Source organism: Nyctereutes procyonoides, unplaced genomic scaffold, assembly GCF_905146905.1.
Source record: "Nyctereutes procyonoides isolate TBG_1078 unplaced genomic scaffold, NYPRO_anot_genome, whole genome shotgun sequence".
In the NCBI taxonomy this organism is placed as follows: domain Eukaryota; kingdom Metazoa; phylum Chordata; class Mammalia; order Carnivora; family Canidae; genus Nyctereutes; species Nyctereutes procyonoides.
In genome coordinates this window covers 9,298,199-9,318,894 of record NW_026575037.1, presented here as the reverse complement: position 1 = coordinate 9,318,894, position 20,696 = coordinate 9,298,199, and the positions used below count along the sequence as shown (strand labels likewise).

Here is a 20,696-nt window from a genome sequence, read left to right as displayed (position 1 = left end):
TGTGAGGTACAAGGCTGAGGTGGGAAGAAGGGCTCCCGATATCTGTCCCATCAGTTTATGACCACGGTCCTTACCGGTAGCCACAAGGAGGGAGGCCCCTGTTCCCCCACCAGGGGACTGACCCAACACAGGGTTTATGATAACAGTGATTGCAGTGATAGCAGCAGCTAACCTTTATGGACTTCCTCCCAGACAGTGTTTTCCCCATTTAATCCAGATCGCAACCCTGAGCCAGAGACCATGATTATCCCCAGGAGACCAAAGCCTGGTATTTTGCCTGTTTTCACACAACAGTGTGTATATCCATATAGACACTGGATATGCCCTCTTTCCTTTCCTAATAAAACCAGCATGAGCCCTGCCTTTCCCCTCCAGCTAAACACCCAGTGCCCCCTTGCAGGTCCCCTCCCTGAACCTCATGAGGTGAGGACCTGTGGACAGCATCACCGGATACGTTTCTAGCATCATGCTGCTAGGTTTGGATGTGTCCTGTTTCTCCCATTGAAGAGTTACACTCCCAACCGACAGGGTTCACGAGGTCCTCCTTTCTGGCTTTCCAGCATGTGGCTCAGAGGGTCTCCTGAGTGGTCCGGGCCAAGGCCAGGGACGGCATCTGCTTGGGCAGGGAGGCTGTCGATGAGGGGTGACTAAGTGCACACATCTCTCCTCAGGGAGATTGGTTACCCAGTTTCTTGGCCCAGGAGATGTTTTGTGCCACAAGTGAAATCAGCCTGGTGGTGACTCGGGGCTCAGACACTCTGCAAGTCGCAGGGGTGAGAGTTGGCTATCTGACAGAGGAGGAGACCAAAACATGCTCCTTAGTGAATCACATTTGAAGGGAACACGCAATCTGGGGCCATTTAGCAAGGGGGCTGGCGGACCCCAAAGACTTCATTGTGTGGCAGCATTTTCTTATCAAACACACATGCGCACACACACACATAACAGGCATTAACTGACGTGCCAGGCACTATTCCATCACTTTACAACTAGGAACTTATTTAATCTTCAACAACGATGAGAAATAGGTATTAATTGTTTTCTCCACCATACAGATAGGGAAACTGAGGTACAGAGAAGTAACTTGATCAAGATGCCAGAGTTAGTAAGTCCCAGAGCCAGGATTACTGGCCGGCCAGATGGTACAGTCGTTCTTTATGATGATGCTCAACTGTTAGGAGAACGTGAAATCGGTTCAGTACACGAGGATTGTGACAAAGAAACCTGCAGTACATTGGAGAACTAGTTTTATGCAAAACTAGTTTATTTCCTTTAAGTTAACTTTTAGGAAAAAGTTCCAGTTATGTAGAGGATTCTGTTTTTAAGGGAATATTTGCCCCCAAAACTTAAAACATGTAGTGTGTGTACAAAGAGAGAAAGGTTGAAGGGTACAGATCGTATCAATACATGACCTTTTACAAAGCCCTTATCTAGAGTACTGTGATGCAGGCAGGGCAGGTGGTCTTGTTCTTGTCCTATCACGAGGGACTACAGACCAAGAAGCTGAATGCTTTGACCAAGACTACCCGGCTGGTCAGATAGGACGCTCGAATCCCCATCCTAACCATGCCTTCGTAGACTGTATAACCCACTGGAGAGAGGAGGAGAAAATGTTCAAAAGTAACAATTGTACATAGTCCTTAAGCCTTCAAGGGACCTGTTTTGGTAGCAAATGAATCAAGAACATTTTCACTTTTCTTGTGTGTCCTACGCATACCAGCCAGAATCCCAGGTTTGTTTCACAGATCTCAGTGAATCTTTGGGATTTTTTTTAGACCCCTGTTTTAATTTAGAGTGGATTAAAACTAAGGCATCCTTGGATGATACCATCCCCTTCTGTAAAATTATAAATTCCAGGCATGGAAATAACAGCTGTAGAATATGAGCAGCCCTGACCCCAGGCAAAATGACTTGTTCGTGGTTTATTTCAGTTTCTCTCGTTCATGAGAACTTGGTCTCCTGAATAGGGCGTCCATTTGGTAATTTCTTGGTGAACGACCGAGTCTTGTATGAGTCTGATAGAAGTTCTTACCAACACAAAGTAAGGGCTTATGGGGGGCTTCGTAAAACTGCCGTGCCTGGAGGCATACACCGTCGATAAATCAGCCAACGCATCTCGCGACTTCCCTTGTGCCCAGTCGTCACTGCTAAAGCCTGAGTTCTTTTCCAGGGGGACACACTGAGAGAAAATCGTTGGTGATGAGCTGTCTCGGGCTCTGCTTTGAATTTCTCACTCACATGCTCTCCTTTTCTTTTCCCCTCAAGGGTCGAGATTACTGTTCGGAAGAAGAGGATATCACATAGCACCGATTCTACTACTCAATCCAGGAGCGACTACTGTGTAAATAGGTTACACCCCAGTTGAAATCTTTGCAAAGGTCGGTTCTCTTCAACGAACAGCACTATAGCAAAAGAAGATCGTTCCATATCGTATGCCCCATTAAATTACAGTGTTTCTTAATGAACTTGCAAAGGGATATTGCTAAAAACAAACAAACACACACACACACACACAAAAACTGTTATCGAACTTTCTTTGTTGCTGCTAGTTAAAACTTGTTGCAACTTTTCACTTGTGTCCAGGTATGCAGCAAAAATCTGCGATTTCACCTTAAAGATACTGATGGTTTTACAGATGCTCTCCAACCTATTTTCTCTAAGATGAGGTAGTGGTGAACTCAGATATCAAACTTCTGTTGTAGAACTCTTCCGCTTCTAAGACAAGCGTCTCCTTCCCTCTCTCCCCCCTCCCTGTCTCTCCTGAGCGGTCCAGAGCCTCGCTTCTCACTGGCAATGTTGCGCTTTGGAGATGGGATGGTTGCTATGGCAAGCCTTGTTTCTCTGCTACGAAGAAGTAGAGAAGCCATTGTCCATTACAAGCATGTTGTGACGTGACTCCCGGAGTGACATGGGAGGGAGCAGCAGGTGGTTTCATTTACTAGGTATCTGAATCGAGGATTAAGCTTGCAACATTGGCTTTGCTCAGATGCAGACGGAAGTGTGATCACAATCATTCTGAATCCCTCTTCCCCACTTTTTTTTTTCTAAGAAAATAAACATTTTACTGTTTTTATGTATCCTTGTCTTCTCCCATTCATCCAGTTCGGTGTTTTACGGTGATCCCGGGTGCAGAAGATGAGCCCTTCTTTGCAGTGACACCGATAATTGACCCTCATGGCTCCCTACCCTCCCATCAGCCACCCACCTCGTGTTAGCAGGGCTGCTGGTGGTCAGAGGAGACGAGGGGACACTCCTCAACTTTCTAGGAGGGCCTGAAACCACCCTGTTATCTTTCATTTTGTTAGCAAGTAAGCCATCCTACTTCCTCGTTCTCCCCCTTCCAAATGTTCCATGAGCCTCGCCACTCCCTTCTACTCAAGGCACTGGCTAGGACAGTGCAAAGCGTTTGCCTGTTGGAAACGTAGTACATTGACACTGGTGATGGTATTTGGAGATGCGGAAGCCAAAGCCCTAAGGCAGTGTTGGGGAATGTTAACTTGTGGGTTTGGTAGAGTTTATTTTTCCATATTATATGAAGAGAACAATCTCTTCTCAAAGACAGAAGTAATATTTTTAACAAATGTTGTCACAAGTAAATAGCAATCAAAAGGAGAAAATAACTTTTGTATTTTTTTAACGCGTTTGATAGCTTTGACGAGGATTCTCTTTGTTACTTTCGGGCGGGGCACCCCATGAAATGCTAGGCCCGCAGGCCCGGTTTGGATTTGTTCCACAGAAACACAGAAGGAGCACTGTCTGTTTCTCTCGTGGGGTTTGAATGTGAGGGGCTCAGGATCAGCCACGCTGCCAACCCTCCGAAGGTGGGTGGTTATTTATCCTGGGGAGCCGAGAGCTTACCTGCCACAGAACAGAATAAGAAGCAAGATTTGCTCTTGCTGAGAAGATGAGCCTTGACTTTAAAATCCATCTGCATAATGGATGGCACCATTGATGTGCTAATGGTGAGACTCCTTCTGCTGTTAGACCCGGGGGCACCGAGAGGAGGAACCTCAGTCCAGTGCTACAGAAAATGGACTCACATGTTAGCAACAAAAGCCCTTAATTCTCTCAGCCAGCAGCCGCTATTCTGGGGAGCAGCTGTGGTTGTTACATAAATAGAGATGCAGCCAAAATTTAAGGCTTTTTATCCTGCTTCAAGCAGAAAAATGCAGAGAGTCAAGTCGCCTAGGGGTTTACGTTCCCTTTGTATGGTGTTTGGCCAAAGGACTAAAATAGTTTTTCCTCAACTGTAAATGAACCTGCTGAGCCCCACCTGAAACTTGTCCACGTGGGACTCTTCACTGTTACGTGATTTCTGATGCTTCTCAAGCAAGAATGACTAAGCATCCTCCACGTGGCTCCTCTACTTGGTGTCTCAGACAGTGTCTTCCCAGAAAACCACCCCCTTCTACCCAAAGATGACACATGCTTTTTTTATCATTTTTTTCCTAGTCCTGTTTAACATTTTACATGATACACATGTACACAGAGCCAAGTGTTTCTTGGGAATTTGACTTTTGAGTGTTTCATAAAACTAGAAGCTGGTTCCCGAGAACCAGGGGCTTTTCACCTGGAATTCCGTCTCCCAAGTTTAACTCTTTGACGTGCAGACGCGATTTCCTCTGCAGACAAATGTTGGTATATCTAGAAATAGATCTGGGAAATGGGGTGGATGAGTGGGTTGGCATGAGACGCTTGATTATGTTAGCAACACTCAAAACTGTCTTGTGTTTCCATCGTTTCGCTTTAATCATAAAATTGTCAAGTGATTTGTGTTTGTACTTCGTTTTATTATGCCTTCTGAAAAGGGTCTAATGCAAAAATATTTTGCCTTTATTTCTGCCCCTGCCCCCCCCCCGCCCCCCGCATATCCGAACATGAAGCAGATTGTTCCAGATACAATGAAAAGAATCGTCCACAAACTAGTGGCTTCTGCTGGCTGAGGATTCAGGGAGATGGAAGGAGGGAGGGAGGGAGGGGAGTGGCCTGGTGGACGGAGGGAGAGAAAGGCAGGACGAGGAATGGACTGAGAAGCATTTAGCAGAGAGAGTTGATAGCATGGCCTGGCGTTTGGGTGCAATTCAAAACCCAGCTGCCTGGCGGCCGGAGGGCAGGGCCAGCTGTCAAGACGATTTGCAGCTGGATCGCACACGCTCTCTGGGCTCTGGGTTGTGGAGTTGTAGGAGTCCAGCAGGAGGATGCGCTGCTTGCTTTTGCTTGGCGGAGGTCCTGGGATCGCGGAGTACTTGCTGTCATAACTGAGTGCGTGCTTGTTACTGGCGGACCTCAAAGAGGCTTTTACCTCAGCGAGGCCTCGGCCCCAGGCTGGAGCATCGAGGGGTGCTGTGGTCTATTTAGGGACAAAGAGCGTCCGAATCCGGAGGCGGGGAAACTAGGTCAGCCGGCAGAAGCAGCAGTGCCCCCACCCCCAGGCCTGCGGGGAGACTGGTGTCTCCCCCTCCGCAGAGCCCGTGGTCCAGCCTGGGCTTCTCTGCTGATCCTCCGCGCTCTGTGCCTGTGGTGGCGCTGCCGCCGGCCCGGGGCACCCAGAGTCAGAAGCGGCCGCGCCCGCAGCTCCTCAGCCCCCCGGCAGCCCCGGGTGGTGGCACCCCCTCTTCCATCCCATTGGATGCCATCCTCCCAACCTCATCGAGAACTTTTTTCTCTAAGGGCCAGACTCTCCCGGAAGCCTGCTAAGCCCAGAGATTGTCCCTTTCGGGAGCCTTGCCTCGAGCCTGCGCTGCGGGCCAGCCGGTTGATTACAGATGCTGCGTAGACGCGAGGCCAGAATTTTAAGAGCGCTCCATCCCGACGGGTCTTAGGAAAGAAACCCCGTGAAATGATGTCCGTTTCGTAGGAGGAAGAAAGATCAAAGTCTTAATCCAGGAAGATACTCTGTATCTTGGGCTCCGGGACTCAGATGTGCTTTGTTTGAAAAGCAAAAGGATTGGTATCTAAGGCAGCCTCCCTCCTCCCAACTGCCAAATTCAAAAACAAAGCAAAAGGAAAAGTATTAGATTTTGCACTGTGTAATTTGACCGAAAATCTGCCTTCCGTGCTTTTGCCCCCGGAAGGCACTTTCAGAATTTCATTTCTCTGTACCTCTCAGAAATGAAGCTTTTTGATGAGCTGCACAAAACCCCAGTAGGAAAAGAAGACCCGGTCTGGGAGAGGCCATGTGTATTGAGGGGCATGATGAGACAGATGGTGGCAGGAAGCAGGGACCTTGGCTTCTGGATGTCCCCTGCAGACTCCCGGAGCCTCACGCACCCGCGTGAAGCTGGATCACGTAGGCAGCTTTCTTGCTGCAGATGTCCTTGCAATAAACCTTTGGGATTTTGTGAATGAGTTCTAGGGATTGCCTTCTGCCAATGAATGGATGTCTTTTTCCAAGGGGAGGGGGAGAGATGTCCTTCAGTCACCTTTTCGAGTGTCTCTGGAAAAGGTCAAAAAACAACAGCAGAAAACAAGGATGCTGGGTGAATGTATTTAACTTTTGTGACCAACCTTAACTCACTAGCTCTACCACGTTTTTCAGGAGACTCTTGTACCTTATCTGGGATCGGATCTAATCTTGGGGAAAGAGGAAAAGGAACTAACATTTATTATTGATACTCACTCTGTGCCAGATACTGTGCTAGGCATTTTGTGACTGTCTTGTGTCATCTTCACCACTATCCCGTGAAGTAAATTTGTGACCCTCATGTTCCAAGTGGCGTCTCGTAAGTACAGAATGCATCTGTCCGACACAAATGCCCATGTGGAAAGAAGGGAAGATGTCATTCAAGTATTTTCCGAATTGTTTTATTATTACTATGCCCTTTGCAACACTGTGAAAAGAACCCTTTGGGAGCTTCTGCCTTCCAGAATCACTCTTTGGCTCATCACCAGCTGGGTCTGCCGTGGGGAGTGTTTTACTTGGCCTTCCCGTATCTGATGAGCTACACACAAACCACGAAGAGGCCAGTGGCTAACAGAAATTTAGTGCCCAGAAGAGAAAGGCCTTGGGGATGTAGGCACATGTCACTCTTCTTGAAAACCTTTCAAGCATCTGGAAAGGGAATCTAGTACTTTTGCAGTGAAATTCCAGATGCAGCCAGAACAGGCCTTTGAATGCTGTGATTTCTTTCTTGGCTCCCAAGGCTTCATTCATCCCAGACTGCATTGTTTTAAGGTGAAAAGCCTTAACCTTGCAGAGAAGTATGGGAGAACCTGATGGCCCAAGGTAGACGCAAGGCCTGGAGCATTGACTTGAATCCTTTCTTGTGGGCCAGAGCTGGATGTCTCTTTTTGATGTTTGAACCGGGTCTGCATTTTCCAGGCCAGTTTAAGCACTGCAACTAGATGTGAATCTCTTTCAAGACCTTAAATATTTTGGATGGTCATGTAATGACTTGGACTGCCATTTAAATAACAGGTCCAAGGTCAGAAGAGCCCAAGAATTCCCCAGAGTTCCTTTCCTTGCTTCTCAAGGCTTGTCCTCTAGAAAAGATGACTCACATCTCCATGGCAACTGTTAAAGGTGCTGCCTAGAGGGGACCTGCCCTCACTCCACTTGAAAGAATCAAAAGAATTTCCTTGTGTAGAGGGGGTGCTATGTTCAGTTTTCTATGAAAACTATCCCCAAGATCTTGCCTCTTTCAAACCTGGCAGCTGTCAAATTCCTTCAAGATAATGTGGGAAGTTCTCGTAAGCCAGAGAAATGGCTTAAATTCAGCAAGATTCATTCCTAAACCAAAGGCCTCATTCTAATACTGTCGTCCCCCTCTACCCAGAATTCTCCCTTTTTCCCTTTCCGGGAGTTATTTTTAGCCCAAGGCTTTGAACTTGATTGAGTAAGATTTAAAAGCAGTAAAAAGAGTGCTGTAAACTCAGCCAGAACTGCCGTCCGGGTCTCTAGGGTTACAAATGGCTCTAGAACCTTTGAGGCCATTTGGCCTAGACCCAGAGGTGATAGAACAGCCCCTTTCTTTCTGGCATTTCAGTCCAGACCCTTGGGGACTGTACTTTCCTGACAGTCAAGTGAGCGAGGGAAGGAAAGGTTCGCAATAGATTTCAAGCCAGCTTTTCCATTCAAACAAGATGCAAATTTATTTTTAAAAATCCATATCTATTTTCCTGGAACAAAACCAGGCAGCTGCCTTATTAGGACTCTAAATTCAGATCTATTTTCTTAATGCAGACACAGACACACACAGATACTTAAAGTATAACTACTGTATCACTGAAATACTTCCAAGGAAGAGCTGCACTTTGCTTTTCGTAATCTCTAAGATAACATCCAGGAAAGTATTAGTGTAGCTCTAATAGTGGCAAAACAGGAAAAGCTAGTGATCACTCTAGCGAAACTTTGAGTTAGACTCAATGAGGAGGACGGAGGTCTGGCCACCTCACCCCGTGCCCCCTCTGGACCAGGATGCCCAGCCACTTGGGCCTCTAGCCTGGGTATTGTGGCTGGCATCCTGTCCCAAGCCCTGGTGTGTAAAGGGCACATCCCTCAGGATACATGCCAGGTCCAGCCATATACAGCCACAGCGTTTCTCACACACTCTCGTGCCCATCCAGCGTGGCCTTGACTGGCAATCCAGCAGTTCCACTAGGAAGTTCTGACACCGATGTGTGGATCTGGGGCCCCTTCACCTAGGTTGTCCCAGCTGTAGCATTTTTAGCATTGCCTTCTCCAGTGTGGAAGACGCATTCATTCAGCAGGTCGTTTATAGAGCCCCGAGCACGATGGCCTGTAATACCCTGCTAAACCAAACATAGCTCCTGCCCTCAAGGAGCCCACCATCCGGGAGGCAGATGGTGTGGGAACCTCAAGGGTCAGTACCGGGTGCCGCAGGAGCATCTCAGAGTGGCAGCTGCCCAGCGTGAACAGTCCGGGGGCTTCCAGAAAGAGGTGACATCGAAGCTCAAGTTTGTCAGAGGACTGAGGGAGAGCATTGCCAAGGGCCTTCGGGGCTCAGGACAGCGTGGGACTCAGTCCAGAGGAGGGACAGTGTAGGCTGTCGGGCTGGCGTGTAGCAAAGCAGCCGGAGCTGGAGTTGGGCAGGAGAGAGGACGAGGTGAGGGCAAGCAGTCAGCTGGCTGATCCCCCAGGGCCCGGGGGCTTCACCGTGGACCGGGGAGGAGAGGGGAGGGATAAGGAGCCGTAGACCATGCTCTGCCCTCTGAAGCAGAGGTCGTGGCTGCGGCCACCCAGAGACGTAAGTGTGGTCAGCACCAGGGCCCGATTTGCCCTCTTGCTGTGCAGGCGCACACTTGCTTGCTGAGACGATCTGTTCTCGTGTCCTCTGCGCCCCCTCCCCCCGACCCTGCACAGCCAAAAACTGTTCGAATTCAGAGGCTTTAACCTAGGCTAGATCTTGCTTAGAGACCTATAGGGGACAGCGCCTGGTCATCGTGACCTGTCCCTAGAGCCGCCAAGACTAAAAATACCTCTGGGTAGGAGGCTGGCATATACCCCGTGATGAAGGTGCTCCCTAAGATGAATCCATGGGAGGCAGCAGACGACTCCCTGGCTTAGAGTGACACCTTCATTCGTCTCCCCAAAAGGCAGCTGCCCTGGGACAGCCTTTCCCCGGGTTAGGTCATGCCCTGTGGCCAAGCCTCTGCTATGCTTGGAGCACGCACCGAATCCTGCCAAAGAAAGGTGATACTAAAAATTTTTTTTTAATTTAAAAAGCACAAATAAATTGTACGCACATGGAAAACACCTGCCAGCCTAGAGAGCCACCGTGGACCTCGTGGGGACAGGGGGGCCACCGAGCTCCAAGCTCTGAGCCCTCCGGTCGTGAGGCAGGGAGCCTTGGGGAGAAGCAGTCTCTCTGTGGAGACAACTCACAGTGCCTTTAAGGTTTTCCAGAGAACCTATTCAGAGTACAGAGCATTGGGTTCTTCCCTCCCCCAACCCCACAAATAATTAGAAATTCTGTACAGAGAAGAAAATGAATTGGATGAATCAAAACACTAGCTGTGAGGTAGCATGGTTTCTAGAAACTTAAGAAAAGGCTCAAACAAGTGACATGGTTTCCCTGAGAGGTTGGAGGAATTTGGGGACTGAAGACACTCTCCTTACTTCAGCAGGGTGTCCAGGGATCCCAAAGGGCCCTGAATATTTCTTGGGTCCTGAACTCTCTTGCAAGACCCCCACCCCTGCCCTCCTGGGTGCAGCCTGGCATATTCAGCAGCAACACCAGCCTTCTGGACCCATGGAAAGATTTTAACTCAAACACCCACTCTTTTCCCAGATATCCCACTGGCTCCTTGGCTGAGGAACTTCTAATTCTGTGTCTTGGGGTTCCCACTCGAATAGCCCACAGGCCTAGTCATTTCTATTAGAATTTGACCTCACACGCACCTGCCTTGAAATTAAGGTACTGCAGGGTCCCCTGGGTGGCGGCAGGGGGATGGTCCTGGAATATGGCCAGGTCTGCCTGAGGGCACCCCCTCCCCATTGGCTGCTCCGGTCCAGGAAAGGATCACAGTGCCTCCTTGCCAGTTGTCAATGGCTGTGTGTTTGCTCTGTGTGTTGTGTTTTATCTGGAAATCAGGCCTTACATTCAAATGAAATATCGTGGCAGATTCAGGAGGCCCAGGTCTCAGTTGGGTCTGAGGGGTCCTGGAAGCCTCGCTCCTCTGAGCACCTGCACAGCTTCCTCGGGTAGGCACAGAGCCCAGGAGGGCAGCCTCCCCAGCGCTCGGCACGCACGGGAACTCCATAGAGCAGTGGTTGCCCATTTATTTCCACCGCACATGCCTATCAGCAAAACCTCTGTGAGATGCACCCCCTCTGTACGTCTATTAATTTATTTAAGGCATATAGTCATATACTCCTGAACTAATATATTAGACACATTATAAAAAGTATACAACGTAGACCTTTTAAAAGCATAAGATACAAAATACTATACACAGAGGTTCTGGTACTTTCTCTCTGAACACCTCAGGGGTGTACTCAAGGTCCCTAGTGTGTGCACACCCACTTTGGACACTACTGTTTTAAGAGCAAGTGAGCACACCTTCGTGGCATCCATCCCCAAACCACTGTGCTGGCACGCTTGGCCTGCAGAATAAGAAGGTCTTAAGGTAAAATCCCCAGGAGTTTCTAATCTGGGAGACAGGGCAAACAACTCTTCCAACAGCATAAATTTAAGTACTGAAAAACCTGCCCAGCAGGAGAGCTGTCCCCGGACAGTGGTGGCTACAGGTGCTAAGAAAAGATCAAGTACAATGTCCAGAGCCGGGGGATCGCTCCTCTTCCCTCTCTGGGTCTCCAGAAGAGGACATTTGGCAATATTCCCAGCTCTCTCATGATTGGATTCTTTGAACCCTCCAACTGCTTTAGCAGTATGTTCCCCACGGCACCAGTGGGTCCACGTCGCTTGAATATTATTGTTGATTTGACCACCGAGATGTAATGATGATTCTGTTCCATTTTGAAAAGGGTCTGAGAAAGTGTACAGGTCTAATTATATATACATATTTATACATGTGTATTTTTGTTTATTGTTACATTTTGACATTGGACTTTCTATTAAATAATTTTTAACAGTTGACCTGGCTTTGTTCTTTTTTTGCCTTTCTTCTTCCGTGGGCCTCAGCGGGGACCATTTAAATGTCCCAGAAGATCTTGTCCATCGACTCGTCTCTTCTTCCCTGTTCTCAGTACAGAGGGCCTCTCCTGTCCATGCTTCTAAGTTCTGTTTTTACAGATAATGTGCTGCATCAGGCACGCACTTGGAAAACCCCCGCTTTGTTTCCGCTGCCTCCAGGTTCCCGGGGCAGCCCACTCAGTCCCATCAGCTTCCACAAATGCAAAGATGTGATGCAGTTGCAAGAATGAGCAATAATTAAGAATGGTGCCGTGAGCCTTTCCAATCTCTTGTACATCTCCACCCACCACCCTCGCCAGTACACACGCACAGTCCTAGCTGCAAGACCTCGGACACGTCCCTTAACCTTCCTGAGCCTGGTGTGTACCTCCCCTATCAGTAAAACACAATACACTCTTCCATCGGCTAGATAGGAGGAACCCCATAGTAAATAAATAAATAAACCACCACCCACTTCACGAAGGCAGTCACTCAGCGGGTGACGTTTATTCATTACACAGAGTGTGCCAGGCACCGGGGTCTCCCAAATAGGGGGGTCTGGGATGTGAGGACTTAAGGAATGCCCCTCTTCACAGTCAGATGCAGAAGCAACATGAAAAATAGGCAGATGCCTAACAGTTTCTTTCCTGGCCAACTCCCAACACAGTATCTGGCACGTATTGGAGGCTCCGCTGGCCTTCCCGGACCTACCAGGGAGAAATACACACGCGCACACACACACACACACACACACACACACACGCAGGGTCTCAAAGCATGAAGTCCAACACTCTCCCTTGGTTCCACCTTCCATGCCGCACGTCTGACCAGTGTTGGCCCGCCCGCCAGCCCAGCCAGCCTTCCGCCCTCCGCCCCTGAACATCCTCACGATTTCCTAACTGGAGGCCAGTCAGGGGCAGGGTGGACCCAGGCGGGGGAGGGGACAGCCAGCCCAGGGGAAGGAGTTGTAACCATCCCCAGGCTCCCCCTGCCCGCCCGCCCCCCCACCCCCGAAAACAGTAGAGCTGGGAGTTCAGATTTGCAGCTGACTTTTATGGGCTGTCAAACAAGGCAAGAGCCCAAGCTTCTGTCCAGAGTAAATTCTTCCAAAACCAACGAGCCTGTTTCTCCCAGCAGAAGCTGGCCCGCGACGGGAAGGCCAGCCAAGCTTGAAGAGCTCACCCTCGCCCACGCCATCCCACCCCCCACACACCCGCCGGTCCCCCGTACCCCAGATGGGGGCTTTGGGAGCTTCCTTTAACCTCAGGCCACGGAGGAGCCGGGCTGGCAGGACGCTGGACTGCCCTGGGTGTCCACCCTCAAGCCCATGCTGGTGACAGCCTCCGGGCCCCAGGCCATTCCTGGGCTGAAGCCTGCACGTGGCTGCCCACGGCCTTGCACTCGGAGGCAGGAGGGCTGGGAGGCCAGCAGACTGCGAGCCACAGAGGGGAAGGGCGCCCAGCTTCCCCGAGCCTCGACTCAAATGGGGTGGAGGGAAGTGAGGCTGCAGGCCACAGGTGTCCGAGTGAGCCACCCCACGCTCAGTCGTCCCGGGGCCTCCTGCCACTGCCAGTGCCCACCCTCCACTCCCTGCCGGGGGGCCGCAACCAACCTCAGCCCACCTTGCGGCACAAGGCCACCCCGGCTCCCCAACGGAGGCCGCCTCCACCAGGCAGCCCCCCATGCTGCACGCTTGCTCCCCTCCGGTTCCTGCTGTCCCCTGTCGGGAGGCGCTCCATGCTCATGAGACCCCACCTGAGGCCCCAAGGCTCACACACCAGCCTGTCCTGCCACCCTCACGGGGTGGGCCCAGGGGTAGAAGCTCTGAGACTCGGACCTCGGAGAGGTCTGGGGTCAGACGAGGTCCCCACATGCAGGCGACCGGGCCAAGCGCAAACCCTTAGTGAGAGCCCCAGGCCGGGGGGAGAGATGCTGAAGGCCTGAAGGCCTGCGACCCCGGGGGGCTGCGGTGCGCGGTACCCAAGTGCCCGGGGTCTGGAAAAGACGATCGCCGATGGCAACAGAGCAGGAGGAGAGGAAGGTTGACGGGGCTTCGGTCTTCAAACACTGGCTGGAGCTAAGGTGGGGAGATGGGTACTCGTGGCATCCGCGCAGACTCTTCCATGTACGTGGAGCAGCTCATGTTTTGAAGGAGCACGTGAGCGCAGCCCAGGCAGGTGGCCGCGTGCAGCAGGGGTCATCGAGGGCTGCCGTCAGCCACACCCAGGAGCTCTAAAGGATGGCAGGGGGACAGGGGCACAGGGGGCGGACCTCCCTCCCCTGGGAGCCCCGGGGCGGCAGACCCGTTCTTCATCTCCCATCTCCGGGCCGCGCTCCTGCGTGGATGCACATGCCCTAAGGTTCTGGAGGATGCACTTCCCTCGAAGCCGCGAGCAACAGCTCAAATGTCATGTTTTGACCCAATTCTCTCAGTTTTGCCGTGGACGAGACTGGTCAGTCCTCCTGGGTATGTTCCAATTTGACATAAAATTCTGTGTCCGTGTGGCTGTCCCTCCAGGGCTGCGTGGCCCACCTGGGACCTCGCACACGGCCCTTGGAACGGCCCATGACCACCTTCCCAAGGCTCAGAAACTGCAGGCTGAGGTCTAGAAAATGTTGGGCAAGAGGCTTGGTAGGTGTTGAAGAAGCTGGAGGACAAGCGAGAGAATCACATGTGTTGGAGGAGGAAGGTTCCGAAGACTGAGTGAGCGAGTTATTCGTGGCGGTTCCAAACCTCAGAGGAGAAATGCCTGCCAGCAGCCTGCCTTCCAGAACTTGGTTCCCCAAGCGTTTTATGGCTCAAATAAATGGCATTAACAGTGAATACATGCTAGGTGTGAATAGGGGTTGAGAATCCAACCTCCCTCAAAAAAAAAAAAAAAATGAGAGAGAGAGAGGGAGAAAGTGCGACTTGGACAGTGCTGCCTGACTGGCTCATCCTGAGACAAGTTTCTGGAGGCCTCTCAACAGGGGCTACACACTGGAATCCCCTGGGGAGCTTCCCAGCCCGGCACCCTCCAGACCTCAGGGCAGTTAACTCGGGGTCTCTGGAAGTGGGCCTGGGCATAAATATCCCCCCACCCGCCACAGCAACCATGAGGCACAGGGGGTATTGCAAAACCATGTGTCTACACCGCATGCCACTGATTCGGGCACCAGCAAACAAAACTGAACAAAATAAACCCGGCCCCTGAAGAGTTCAAGATCAGCTGGGTACAGGTTTGTGCACACACGCTCCAAGGAGCTGTGAGCACTCGGAAAAAGTCACAACGCGCCGTCCTTCCCCGTGGGGAGAACGAGCGGGGACGGGGACGCAGTGAGCAACAGCAGCGAGGGTGGGAGAGTGAGGAGGGGCTCCCAGTGACGCACCAAGGGGCGTCCCTCGTCCCTCTCGTTGTCAGGGACGAGAGAATGAGTCAACGCCTGGAAGACTTCGGAGCTCAGGCCAGGGAGAGGCCTCCAGGCTCCATCTGGTTTCCAGGCACGATTTTGCTCAGTCATTCCAAAGAGAGAGAATTGCATGAAGACACCCCGATGGGAAACCTGCTGCTTCCCTTGGCAGCTCGGCCCTCGGGGAGGGGAGGGGGGCAGGAGGTCTGCCCTTCCCGGCCGGCCCCCGCTGACCCCGCTCGCCCCTCGGCCTTCAGGACACCCCTTCTCAGGGGAGGCGCGGTCAGGCTGGAACAGCATTCCAGAAACTCAGCCCTTAAAAAAAAGAAATGCACCCCTGTCCCCCTAAAGTGATGAACCCCAGGGAAGGCACGAGCCCTGCCCCACACCCAGGAGAGCCCCTCTATGAAAGGGGGGTCCCCGCTTTCCGGGGCCGAGGGGCAACGATGCTCGTCCTCCCTGCAGAGCCCCTGAGCTGGATCCCTCAGTGGGGCAGGGTCTGGGGGGCCGTCACCCCTATAACGGGGGGCCGGGTGGCTGAGCTCCCGGGGTTGGAGGCTGCCAGCTGGGACGCCAGCCAAGGCATATGCACGGCCACGTGGAGCAGCCGGCTGGCGGCTGGAAGGTCAAACTCTGCTCCCACTGTCCGCACGGCCTGGCCATTGGTGTGCCCCCCACAGAGGCGAGCCGGGCACCGGCCACCCCTGCTCCCCGGGGAGGGCGACTAGGGGTGCCCACCCGGTTCCCCGGGTTCGTGCCGGCCGGAGGCTCCCCTGCCCACTTCTCCTCAGAGGCAACTGCAGGCTGGGCCCCCCCGGGAGATGGCGCCCGGCCCACGAGGGCGCAGGAATGGAATTCTGCATTTAAAGGTCAAGGTCAATGGCACAAGGCAGGAGGGCCACGTGAAGGAGAACCCTGGGGTTCGGGGTTCAGGAGCTGTCATCCTTCGCGGGAAGATGCGAGACCCTCACAGGGCTCCGTCTGTTCCAGTCCCACCCTCCTCCCAGGCCTTTGCCCAAAAAAGGAGAGAGGGAAGCTTTAAATCAAGTCCCCGAAATCTTCTCTTGGCCTCAAGATAATAGGCTGGCCTTTGTGCTTCTGCTACTGCAGTGGGAGGCCTGCCTGGGGCCACAGAGGTGGCCTTGGCCTCATGCCCCCCCACCCGGAGCCTGGCCTGCAATGGCTGGGCTGAGGTGGGGGGATGTCACCTGCATGCCCTGGGTCCGAGTGCTACCCCTTCTTGGTTTGGTCGCACTCCTTGCCTGGGCCACCACTGAGCTATCTGCCCCAGCTTCCCCCCAGTATTCCTGAGCCTTCCCATCTGGCCTACATGTGACCCTCCTGGACCTACCAGCCCTCACTGGTGGACACACGCCGCCGTGAGACAGGTGAGCAGGTCCAGCCGGACACTGCCCCCCCGCCGCTACTGTGGGGTCCCAGATGGCTCTCCTTGGGGGGGGTCCTTGTGTTCCTTCCTCCCTTTCCATCTCCTCCTCTGCCTTTCCATGCTCTGGGCTTGCTTTTTGTGCTTTTTGACTCATCAGCTAGATGGCCTGGTGACCCTGGGTCTTCAAAGGAGGCCTCGGAAGTGTTGCCCTCGTCCCCTCAGATCACTGCCGAGAGGTCTGTCCCTACAGCAGAGTCCCTGCAGCATCCGTAGAGGCCTGTCGGCCCAGGACCAACCACGGCTCTCAGCAGAACACTGCCTTGTTGTCGGAAGAGCTCTGGGCAGGACGCGGCAGTGTGCTGTCACTGAATTTATGTCTGCTACGTGTCTTACTGGACCAAGGAACAGTCCCAGCTGCCCAGAGAGCCACCTCTGCCCTGCACCTCAGGGGTTCATTCTTGCTGAAGAGACGGGCGGAGACAGGCAGCCCCTGAGAGCACATGACAACCAGTAGCCAAGCAATACTCTCCATACTTTTTATATGTGTATAAAATCAAGGAAAGAACAGTCCGGATTCTGTAGCAATCGTCTATCCAATCCACATGATGGGGTGAAGAGGCAAGGGGAAGAGGCCGTCCAATCCACACCCCAACGTGTACAAAAAGGGCGATGTACTTAGCAACTCTCAGCTGCCAGGATGATGTAGCTCCCCCCACCCCCACCATCCCCAGCGGCCAGGGGGCACATCACCGAAAAAAAAAAAAAAAAAAAAACCACAGTGGGAACTAACCTGTATGGGCCCAAGGTGCTGGTAGTGGGGGGGGGGGGGGGGGACTCGTCCTGTGAGGAGGCCCTGAGGACGTTGGTGGCTGAGCATGAGCTCTGAAGCCTGTTCAGCATCATGCAGGTGCCGTGGAGCTGGCTGGCCAGCCCCTGGAAGCAGGGGTACTCCTCCAGGAGGCTCCGGTAGTGCCTAAGAAAGTCCCACTCCTCTTCAAGGTAGGTCAAGGCTGCCGTGAGCGGGCACAGGGTGAGTGTGCCGTGGTCCGAGAAGTGGCTGTGCACACAAGCAGGCCGTGGTGAAGGTGATGGAGTAGCAGGTGCGAAGCCAGGTGAGCGGGCCTGGATAGCTTTCGGCAGGTGTTTGCTCCCATGGTTTTGGAACCCCTTGAAGAGGGTGATCTTCTGCAGGGAGGAGCTGGGTTGGGAGCCCACGGCGAGGTAGGCCTCTATGTCACCGTGCTCTGTGTTCTGCAGGCTGTCACTGTCGTGGCGGAGAATGAGTCATGTGAAGTAACTGAAGCTCACCCCCACGCTCTTGTCGCGCAGCTCACACCCCAGGCTGCACTTGTCCAAATAATCCCCCCACGTGCTGCCCCCAGAAGAGGAGGAGGCAGGCGGGCTCCTCAGCTCCGAGGGCTTGGAGGCAGTCGTGCTGTGTAGCTGCTACAGCATGTCACCAAGGTGGCAGGCAAGCACGTCACTGGCTTCCTGGACCACTGAGTCCTCTTACCTGGGGTTTAGGGTTCTCATTGCCTTTCCTGAGGACTAGGAGAGGCTCCCGGGTGCTAGGGTCCAGGCTGCTGTGAACAGCTGAAAGCCTCAGAGGAATGGTGAGGCAGGTGTGGGGACAAGGGATGGGTATGGCCAGACGTAAGGAACCTGTTGTTCGGGCAGCTCGTGAGCGGTCTGGCGGGCAGTGGGATCCGTCCGAGCATCTCGTGAGCCGGGAGGTGGCTGTGGGCCTGACGCACCGGGAATGCTGCATCCTTCCCAGGTCTCTTTGAGGCAAGAGATCTCCAAAGGTGGTTTGCCCCCTGACAAGGTGCACGTGACTCACCCAGTGGCCACATGTCCCCTTCCAAACTGTGCTCAGCACCTCCAGAGCTGTGACCTCAGGGGTCCCGCCCAACACCTTCTTCCTCTCCTTGCAGGACTCAACTTTGCTTGCCAGTCGCAATCCCCTGGCTTCGCCTCCCCATCCTCACCGAGTGAGGGCTGGCCCTGCTTGAGGTCCCGGGGACTAGCCCGGCCTCGGTGCAGGTCCTGGCGGCCCCGGACCATCTGCTGCGGATAGTAGCGGGCCGTCGGCTTGGCCAGTGCTCCCCCCCGCCCCGAGATCTTCAGCAGCAGCAGAGCTCCAACACAAGGTCGCGGTACTCGAAAAAGCCAAGGGAGCCTGTGGGGTGTCGGTGGGGGAGGCCGAGGTGAATGCGCATCGCCACAGATGCCTTCTCCTTCTGGTGCGGCTTGAGCAGCAGCAACGTAGACAAGATCTTGGCCACAAACACCTCCTGGGCGTCTGAGACCTGGATTTTGAGGCCCTCGATGAAGCCCTCCGTTCGCAGAAGGCGACACCTATGGATAGCACCGCCAGCTGTGGGGTCCACTAAGACCTCCTTGATCTCCTTCGCCAGGGCTGGGCTGCACCCAGGGCCCCGGGAGCCAAAACTTCTGGAACCCTGGCTGTCCCAGGGTTGGCTGGAGCTGGCTTCCCTGCAGTTGCCACCGCACACATCTTGTTCTGGGTGTTGTTCAGTGGACCTAGTAGGACCTGCTGCTTCCTGACTCAAGCACAGTGCTGGGAACATTACAGAAGCCTCCTTTATTCTTTAACACAGTTAGGGAGGGAGTGCTCAAGTCCTGCAGGTAACCTAGGCTGTCCCACTCTGTGCCCTGCACCCCACTCTCCCGAGACCCGCAGTCGTGGGGATGGGCTTACTTCCTGGGACGGGATGGGGGGGGGGAGTGGAGGCAGGCATTGGTAGAGAAAGTGTCTTTATCAGATCAACTGGTAAAAATGCTCAGGCTCCCAGCTTCTGTGAACAAGGAGACCAGCCTCCTGTGTACCCAATGGTTTCCAGGCCTGTGGGGGGTTGTTTTTCCTCCAAACCCTTGGCCAGCCCTACATCTCACCCGAGGGCTGTGGTTTGGGGAATGTTTTGACTTGAAACATTCAAGCCGGTGGTGGTAGTTGGAGTTGTGAGACCCTTCTGTGCTAAAAGGAAAAATGAATAGTCTATTTAGAACCTGTTAACAATTCACAGTATAAAGAACAGGCAATAATCTTGCTGCTGAAACGCAGCTTTCTGAGGGTCTTACTCCCCAGGGGAGCTGGCTGGGTGGCAAGCATGGCCCCAGCACTGGAGTGTCCAGCTGGAAGACCTCCCACTCACTAGTGGTGGCAATGCTTCCAGAAGGTTGTGCCTCTGCCCTGGCTTTTTCTGGGCCTCTCCTCAACCCCTTCCCAGAATACTCTCTTCCTGGGGCCTGTGGTGTTCTTGGGCTATGAGTAAGACTACTTTTCCAAAACCACATGAACTGTGCTCTGGACAAACAAGGGAAGGGTGGCTGTTTGGAGATGCCTAAAACAGCTTCTCTTGGGCGTGAGTTGTGAGGTTTCCCTCACTGTCACAGACACAGAGTTTCCCTGAAGGAGGAAGCTGGTTTTCCTCGCAGGACAAACAGTGGTCCCTGGAGCCTTGGGGACGCTCGCCGGTGCTTCCATCACCAGAGCGATACTTCGTTTCACTGCATCCTAGGATCAGAAGAGAAGGTGAAAATCATAGGTCTGTGAACACTCTGCCTAGTTGAAAAACGATTTACTGAGATGCCAAAGCTTGTTTCAAAAATCAACAGCAATTAGGAATGGTATTCCTCTAATTTATCAAAAAGAATGCCTCTATGGGTACAAGTAATCTCCATCAAAATCCTGACAGGCTTGTGTCCAGAGATGCACAAACTGATTTGGAAAATGTGTATAGAAATGCAAGGGATCTAGAGTAGGAAAAACAATTTTGAAAAAGAACGAAGTTGTGTTTCAAACTAACACTCCCCGATTTGAAGACTTAATATAAAGCTACAAAAATAGACAAGGTGGTCCTGGACACACATGAGTATAGACACACAAGTATAAACAGAAAGATCAATGGAACAGAATAAGAGTCCAGCTACGGGCTCCAAAACCGAGAGTCAGAAATGCAACCGACTGAGCCTCCCAGGGCGCCCCTGGTCCTCTTTTCTTCCTTCTCCCTCCTTCCCGAGATGAACCCGCACCTGTGTGCCCAGGCCCTGGCATCAGTCTGAGCCCAGAGACACCCAGGTGCACCGCAGTCCCGAGGAGCGCGGTGTGGTCAGGCAGGCCGCACCATGAGCCCTAGTGCACAGGGGTCCCTCAGCTCGTCCTGGGGGCACCAGGACCCCTGTTCTGGAGGAAGGGATGCTAATCCTGAGCGCTGAAGAATGAGAGGGAGATGGGCATGTGAGAGGCTTTAAGTGGGAAAGGGGGCAGCCGGGGTGGCTCAGTGGTTTAGCGCCGCCTTCAG

General features: G+C 52.9%; 1 protein-coding gene across 2 annotated transcripts in view; it reads left to right on the top strand.

Annotated features, from left to right (window-relative positions):
• Nucleotides 1–3,077, top strand: part of CUNH1orf21 (chromosome unknown C1orf21 homolog) — a 219,730-nt gene extending 216,653 nt beyond the window's left edge. For both annotated transcript variants that reach the window (XM_055319476.1, XM_055319477.1), the window contains one exon: nt 2,266–3,077. In XM_055319476.1, the coding sequence (XP_055175451.1) occupies nt 2,266–2,304 (39 nt within the window). In that variant the 3' untranslated portion in view covers nt 2,305–3,077. The remainder of the gene's footprint in view (nt 1–2,265) is intronic.
• Nucleotides 3,078–20,696: the final 17,619 nt, after the last annotated feature.